We start from the raw sequence: 8,365 nt of genomic DNA, 5'->3' as shown, positions 1-8,365 counted from the left end.
AGACTCCTAGTGATGCTACAGGACAGGGTAGACCCGCCCCTGTGAGTTTTCAAGACTGTAACTCTTCATGGGAGTAGAAAGCCCTTCTGCCAAGTCTGGTGGTTTCGAACTGCTGACCTTAAGGTTAGCAGCCGAACTCATAACCCCTAGCCATCTATTAGTGGAGGCCTATACGTTGGCATCAGGAGCCCTGGTGGCATGATAGAGTCCACATTTGGCTGCTAACCATAAATTCAGCAGCTCAAAATCACCAGTTACCCCTTGAGAGAAAGAGGAGGCTTTCCACTCCTATTAAGAGTTACAGTGTGAGAAACCCATTGGGGCAATTCTGCCCTGTCTTTTCGGGCCCCTGTGAATCAGACTCAGCTTCATGACAGTGAGTTGTGTGTATGTGTTGCCTACGATGCTGACCAGCTGAAGAGGGACCAGAAGACAGGCCTGGAGCTCTCCTTCCCAAAATCCGTTGATGGAAGCCTTGTGGATTCGGATAGGCATCTCACAATTGACCGTGCAGCTGGCCCAGGACGGTCGTGTCAGGTAGAACGGTTTCCATAGCAACCGACACCAATGTGACAGACAGTGATGGCAGGGGCAAGGAGGACGTCACTGGGCAGAGTTAGCACAGGCATTTTAAAAGTGACATGAGAGTAGACAGGAATCAGGAGGAGGAAGCCAGGTGTCAAGATGCAGAGGCAGATGGAAGAGCAAGGACGAAGGCCCAGCGGCAGGGCCAGCAGGGAGCTGTGAGAAACAGAGAGAAGGTCCACGTGGGCAGAGTGCAGTGGGGGAAGGCCAGTGGTCTGAGACAGATGGGAAGGCAAGATAGGCCCCGGGTCACACAGACTTGGTAGGTCACATTGAGGAGCCTGGTTTTTTTCTAAGTGTGATTCTGTAAATCGACCCCTTCAACAGGTGGGTGTGTAGGGGCAATGGGTGTGCTGAGCATTGATTTCATCCAAAGTCCAGGAAGTGGAGGAGGAGACACGGACAAACCGAGCGTGGTCTGTCTCTCTCAGAGGTCCCTCAGTGGCACCAACAGTTAAGCACGTGACTATGGGCCTACTAAGGGTTGGCAGATAAGCTCACTGAGTGAAATCACACGAGAATGGCTTGGCAAACTGCTTCCACAGAGATCACAGCCTAGAACCCCGTGCAGCAGTTCTGTTCTGGAACGGGATGAGTTGCCACGAGTCAGGATCCCCCCAAGGGCCACAAGCTGCCCCTGTCCTACCTGATCACCTCACAGTCTCTGGTGGGCCAAGATCTGAAGGAGGACTTCCCGAGGGGAGCCTTTGGTAGGATGCCCAGATACAAGCATACAAAGTTTTCAAGCAGATACCAATCCAACACTAAACAAACACAAAAGGTTGTTATATTTTGGGAACTAGGGTCTCTTTTCCGAATGGATCAGGAAGCGGACCTAACTGGATTTTACATCTTGCTGGGGATTTTCCTGCTTCAGAATAAAACCCCCAAACCAAACTCAATGCTCTTGAGTGGATTCCGACTCACAGTGACCCTCTAGGACGGGGCAGAACGGTCTCGAGACTGGAACTTCATGTGGGTGGAAAGCCTCATCTTTTTTTCTCAAGGAGCTGCTGGTAGTTTCGAACTCCTGACCTTGTCCTTAGCAGCCCAACTTGTACCCACTATGCCACCAGGACCAGGTGTTTGAAAGGAAGGGGTGGAGGAATGGGGGCATTTCCATGATTAATGTCTCTTTAAAAAGTCCACTTTTTTGTTTTGGGTCGGGTGGTGGGTCAAATCTTGTACACCACCAAAAATGTCTTAACCCCTTGGGGGAGACAGGCACCCATCTGCTCTCATCCCTCTGGGCCCTGGCGCTGCCCAGGGGAGGGTTTCACGTCGGACGCACTCCAGACTGCTGAGGTTTCTTACTCAGGGCGTGCCGTTACGTTATAGGTTCAGTGATGTGAGACAAAGTTCCTTTGCAATTCCAGCAGCTAAATCCACCAGAGCCCAAGAAGGTCAGCTAAGGACATCTGAAGCACTGACAGCCGCAGGCACCGAAACCTCTGTGTCTGCCAGTGGGGAGCTCCTGGCTCTGTGGCCAGCCTCCGCTTGACTGACAGGGGGAGCGCCCCAGGCTACCACTAGCGACACGAACTAAAGATGCCTTGAGCTTGGGCTGAGCTTGTGTTCCTCTTGGGCAGTGGCGTCACGGGGCTGGTGTCACCCAGTGTGGTAACGCCCAGTGTCACGCACCTCCCCCACAGGGAGCCTCCTCCTGCACCGGGGACTCTATTGAATCCTTCCTAGCATTGATTATCGCTATTAGCCATAGGCCCCGGCATGAAAGAGTAACTGTAAGTTGCTTTAACTGTACTTACATTAAATGAATACTAACAGCAACAGCAGAGCCCAGTCCAGTGGCCATGCGTTGGGCTCCTAGCCGCAGGGTCAGCAGTTTGAAGCCACCAGCGGCTCCGAGGGAGCAGACGGGGCTTTCTACTGCCGTCCAGAGGATTCCAGTCTTGGAACCTCGGAGGGGCAGTTGTCCCCTGCACTGTAGGGTCGCTGTCCATTGGCATCGGCTTGATGGTAGTGAAAACAGCGTTCTGTAAACTGTCTCTGCACTGAACTCCATTCAGAGTTAGAACAAGTTTTAAAGGCTTGGTTCAAAACAGGCTTTGCACCAGCCCCTCCCAGTTGGGACGACGGGCTCTCTGCTCCCAGAAGGAACGAGTGACCGTCTCCGAAACCCACAGGAGCAGTTCCACCCTGTCCTGTAGGGTCACTCTGAGTCGGCGGCCGGCGACTGGATGGCAGTGAGTTCGCCTTTGAAGTTTTTCTTTCCTCTAGTTCCTACTTCATTAAAAAAGAGCAAAGTTATGGGTAGAGGTTCACAAATACTACCCAGCACAATACTGTCACTCAACCCCCCAGAACATTTGATAAACTCAGAGACTATAAAAAGAGCAGCAGCAGCAAACCGAGCAACGGGTGCTGACAGAACCACTGCGATCTGAAGCGTCATCGTAATTGAGCAATAAAGACGGCGCTGGCAGGTGGGCGTCACCAGTCCAGTCAGTGAGTGAGCAGAGAGTTCTAACTCTGTAGGCATACTGATGCCGGTCAACTGGACTTGAGAAAACGTATGTCTAGCTGTAACTTCAAGATGAAAAATAGTGTCCGTCTGGGGTCGGAGTGAAGACCTAAAGCCCATCTGTAGACAATTGGACATTCCTTCGCAAAAGGGCCACAAGGAAGGGCCGAGCCAGGCAGGGTGCAGCATAGCACAGAGGAAACACACAACATAGTTCTTTAATGCTTCCTTCCCCTCTCCCCCCACTATCAAGACCCCAGTGCTACCTCACAAACCTGGCTAGACAGGAGTATGTACACTGGTCCAGATAAGAGATCTCGACACATGGAATCCAGGACAGGTAAACCCCTCAGCACCAATAGCGTTACCATGAGGGTAAAGGGAAGGTGGGAAGAGAAAAGGGGAACCGATTGAAATGATTAACTGATTAACGTATAGCCCCCCTGCCGGGGGATGGGGAGCAAACAAAAGTAACGTGGGTGAAGGGAGACAGCAGGTGGTGTAAGATATGAAAATAATAATAGTGTATAATTTATCAAGGGTTCACGAGGGTGGGAGGGTGTGGGGTGGAGGGAGGCAAAAAAAGAGGGGCTCAAGTAGAAAGAAAACGTTCTGAAAATGATGATGGCAACGTATGTACAAATGTGCTTGATACAACTGATGTGTGGATTATTGTAAGAGCCCCCTAAAAATGATTTAGAAAATAAAAATAGGGTCTGCTGAAAAGCTGTAGACAAGTACATTTCTAGACAAGTCATTGTGGTATCTGCCACAGCGTTCCCTGGTGCAACCTGTGCCCCCCTCCCCGAGTGACAGCCCTGATCTTAGGCAACCTAGTTGCAGGCGGGCGGTTTCCTCAGCTCCAGATGGAGTGCATCCCGAGGACCACACAGAGCTTTGTTTAAACGCTCACAGGAGCAGAAGGATGGGGATCCCATTGAATCATCAGGCCCTGTCAGAAAGCCAAGAGTTGCTCAGAATGAAAACAGTTTTTCCCAAAGAGGCGAAATCCCTAGTACTAATGAGTGATGGTGGGGGCGGTGGTGTGTGCGCTTGCCTGAGTGTTTGTGGGGGTGGGGCAGGGAGTGACACCCTCTGTCTTAAAACAGGGGCAATCGTTGTTTCTAGCAATCTGAGCCAGGGAGTGAGCCACCTGGACCCCTTGAGCTCCCTTCCCTGCCCTCATGTGTGTGAATCCCATCCCGCGGGGCTTGGAAAGTCCAGATACCAGAATGATCAAGGTGAAGGGTGCTGGTGACGCAATCCTTGTCCGTCACAGACAAGGTGGTCCTTGTGGTATCACGGGCCCTGGGTACCTTCCTCAAGAGGCTCAAGTTGGCTCTTTGTCAGGAACCACGGGGGTGCTCTTGATCCACAGAGGCTGCACCGGCTGAAAATAGCCCAAACCGTTCTGCAATTTACTCTTTCCCAATTTGTGCCTATTCATACCCAAGAATAAAAAAAGCCTTCGCTCAGCCTTTCCGAAGGCGGTTGGATTCCAAGTTCCCAGAAAGGACGACCATCTGCACTCATCCTGTCCTCTCGAGGGGTCGTTCATTCATTTGCTCGTTCAGTAAGACGCTTCCAACACCTACTGGGGGCCAGCCACTGTGCTGGGTCCTAAGTGAACAGTGGTATGTGCAAAATGACAAAGGCCCGACGTCCATAGAGGCCAAAACAAACCTAAGAGTGACTCTTCTCCTCCACCCCCACCCGAAGGGAGCTGATTTTCTTTCGTATAGGCAGCTTCCTGACTTCTGGTCCCGTGCTCTGACCACAACCCTACACCACAGGACCACACTTCCCCAAACAAATAACTGCTTCTGCACACGGGGGACAGGCCGTTTGCGGCAGCATTTACGTAGGCGGTACAGACGGCAGGCTTTCACTTAATGTTGCAACAACACCGGGCTAAACAACATGAATCTTCCATCTTCCAACAGGACTGGACAGAATGCTTTCTGTGGCTCAGGTCTCTTAATTTCCAGGGCCACAGGCAGAAGCATGGACTGGAAGTCTGGATGTGATGAGGAAGACCCTTTGACCTGGGGTTAGAATCAGATGTAGGACTCTCCCCACCTTTTTGAGTATTGGATCCCCAAATAGGAGGCAGGGATCGCATCAATAAAGAATCACAAGCTGCTTCAGGTTGGGTTTTATAGGCTTAGGCTTGCCTTGCTCCCAAGGGGGTGGGGGTGGGGAGTAGTGGTGCAACACACCACCAGTTTCAAAGTCACCCTGACCTTGCCAAAGGGCAAAAATAACATCATGAGTGCTTGTGATCTGCCTTGATTTTGAGGCTACCCTACCTGGGTGCCATGTTTGTTTGTTTTGACATGGGTTGTAGCAGCCCTGACAGGGATCGCAGGAGCAGATTGGGATGGGAGAGCATGCTCAGACTGCAAGTGCAGGCTCAGATATTAGTGGGGCAGGGGAAAGAGAGGCTGAGAAGGTATCATGTGACACAGCTGCTTTGGGGGAGATGCCTGCTTCCCTAGATGACCCTCAGTCCTCCTGTCATTGCCTAGGGGACATTTTGCTTCCCAAGCCTTCTGTGTTCGGGGAGCACCCTGCTCTTAACCTCTGTCAAACCTCTCCCTGCAAGTCTCTACTGACTTGGGGGTCTTTTCCATAAGACTGGACTACCTAGGAGGGAAGGGACAGACCCACTCTGCTTAGGACAGTAGGTGCCAGCTCTCAGCACTGAATGAATGAATGAATGCTTTGTCCTTCTCAGAGGTCGGGATAAAGCCCCCAAATTCTCTGGCGACAATGGTGCCAAAAAAGAAAGGCATTCAGCTATCGGAAGGAAGGAGATATAGTCATCCAAAGATCCTGTCCCTTTTTTATTATCAAAGGCAGGATAAATTATCTATGAGATAAATCCTGGATATAAAATCTTGACAATTTTAGGTGTTGGCCTGAGCTGCTTCAAACTCTGCAGGGTAAGTAAATCCACTCATTCTAGGTTTTCTTTCTCTCACACGGCCCTGCCATCCAGTTATGAATGCAAGGCCAGGCCAGACCCAGAAATTCAAAGCTTGACCTACTTTGTCGGAAGCTAATAATAATAAGAGCGATGGATTTGCCTTCCTAATACTTTTTTTTTTTACTAGCCAAGGACAGGGAAGTAGTTTAATGGAGGATGGAACTACTGAGAAGGAAGGCCTCAGAATTGCTTTTAGAAGTCTGCGTTGATGTGTGGTGTGCGTTTTCCCATTTCTCCTTCTCCTCTGCTTTAATGGGATGGAAAACACAAACACCTACATTCTCACCGACATAAACCAGTGACATACAATGATGAAATTCTGTTTTCACCTCTGCCTGTGACTGCGAAGGCAAAAATAGCAAGTGACCCAGTTCCACGGATCCCCGCCTCCCTGCCCTCCCCGCTCGCGTCGCGCTGGGATCTCTAAGAATGCAGGTTCGTGCACAGCCCCGCGCGAGCGCGCTCGGGCCCCGGACCCAGCGGGTGATGTCAGGCGGCGGGAGCGGCCGCAGCCCGGCCCGGGAGGCCACGGCCCCTGGGGAGCTGGAGGGCGGGCGGGACGGCGCGCTCGGCCGCGCCGCGTCGCCTGGAGACGGCCCTGGCGGCGCTGTGTTGCTGTAAACAGCCGCTTCCCTGTTACTATCTATAGCAGGATCACTTGGCTCCGGGGTGCGGCGGCGCGAGGCCGGTCGGCTGCCCGACTCCCGGAGCTCCCTGAACGCTCAGCCCGCTCCCTAACCTACCTGGCCCCTCTCGAGGTGGCCCCGCGGGCCGTGCATCCCCCGCCCCACCGCCCCGGGGCCCTGGGCGCGGTGGCCAGCAAGCTGGGGCCAAGCCGGGGCCGTGTGACCCGGGCTGTTTTCTGCAGGAGCCTAAAGGCGTCTGGGGGCGCGGGGCGCTCCAGAGCCCCTGGCTTTCCCAGGCCGCGGCGCTGCGCCAGGGGTCTTGGTGACTGCGGTCCGTGGCCTGGGCGCTGTTGGGCCCGGTCCGGCCATCGCCTCCATCCTCCCCCTCCTCCCCCCACCTCCATATCCGAGCTGGAAAATCACCGCTGCAGGCTTCCTGGCGGGACTGAACCAGCTCCCCACCCCCACCGCCCTAACTCTCGGACCAGCGCTCCCCAAGTGGCGCACTACACCCCGTTACCCAGAGCGGCCGCCCCATCCCCGATCACCCCACCCCATCCCCCGGCCGCCCCAAACCAGGCTAAGGGCCCTGTCCGACTTCCTTACCAAGGGGGGGATTGACCTATATTTACTAGCTGGCGTCTTAGAGAGTTGACATTAAGATCCCAGTCTAGAGAAAGAGAGAAAATAAACAACACATACACACTATCTTCCTCAAGAACAAAATACGTGAGAATACCCAAGCATCATATTCGCTTATTTGGGGTACGCAGACACACACACACCGAGTCTGCTTCTAAGCACAGCCATAGTCCCAAGATTCTAGCTGGACCCGGGGCAGAGGCGAGGAGGTGAAGGTCTGCTTCCACGATTGAACAGAATTGAGTCTAGAACTGGGGATACGGATGGAGGTGGGAGCTCATTCTTCTGGGCCAAGGGGTCGGGTACCTGTTTCTCTCATACCTGAGCCTCAGAACAGGCTCGGGGTTCTGTACAGTCCGCAAAGAGGCGTCCCCACCCCCACCCGAGGAACAATGCTCCGCATTGACCAAGGTGCGAATGTTCGCTCGCATTCTCTGCTTTCCCGTCCCCCTCCCCCGGCGCGGCCCCCGCCTCCCCCAGTGCTGCACCCTTGGTGTTGGCTTCAGTCTGATAGCAGTTCCCGTCAGTCCCTCCCCCTATACACAGGATGTCCATATTAGGACATCTGCGTCAGCAGGTTTCCACGGCCGTTCCCTGCAGTCGTGGGGGGAGAAGTCCCTGAAGCCTCCCATTTGGGGGGCGACTGGACCCCTAAGACCCACATTTCTAAAGGCTCACAGGATCCAAAACTACTATAAGGCAGAGATCAGGGCGCCGCGAGCTCAGGAGAGGCGGCGAGGCAGCCTCGGGGGCCCCCCGGCCCCAGCGCCCCCCCTCCGGGGCCGCGATGGTTCCGCCCGTGACGTAGGGACTCATTCATAAAATGCTGTTATAAAAGCGGCGGCTGCGGCGCCTCGTACTCCAACCGCAACTGCAGCGAGCAGAGCAGCAGCTAGCCGGAGCCCGAGCGGGTAGCGGCGCCGCGAGCGAACTGTCCCCGCGCCCCCAGCAGCTCCCCGCCAGCCCCCCGGCCTCCGCCCTCAGCCCCGCGACCATGATGTTCTCGGGCTTCAACGCCGACTACGAGGCGGCCTCCTCCCG

General features: G+C 54.1%; 1 protein-coding gene across 1 annotated transcript in view; it reads left to right on the top strand.

Annotated features, from left to right (window-relative positions):
• The first annotated feature begins 6,485 nt into the window (after positions 1-6,485).
• FOS (Fos proto-oncogene, AP-1 transcription factor subunit) overlaps positions 6,486-8,365 on the top strand; it is a 5,119-nt gene continuing 3,239 nt past the window's right edge. The window contains exons 1-3 of the mRNA XM_030884955.2: positions 6,486-6,673; positions 8,005-8,128; positions 8,202-8,354. Coding sequence (XP_030740815.2) covers positions 6,486-6,673; positions 8,005-8,128; positions 8,202-8,354 — 465 coding nt within the window. The remainder of the gene's footprint in view (positions 6,674-8,004; positions 8,129-8,201; positions 8,355-8,365) is intronic.

This window comes from Echinops telfairi, unplaced genomic scaffold (genome assembly GCF_000313985.2).
Source record: "Echinops telfairi isolate 266 unplaced genomic scaffold, ASM31398v2 ScPeMD7_18;HRSCAF=68, whole genome shotgun sequence".
NCBI lineage: Eukaryota > Metazoa > Chordata > Mammalia > Afrosoricida > Tenrecidae > Echinops > Echinops telfairi.
Note: the sequence above shows the minus strand (reverse complement) of the source record. Positions and strands in the feature narration are given on the sequence as shown.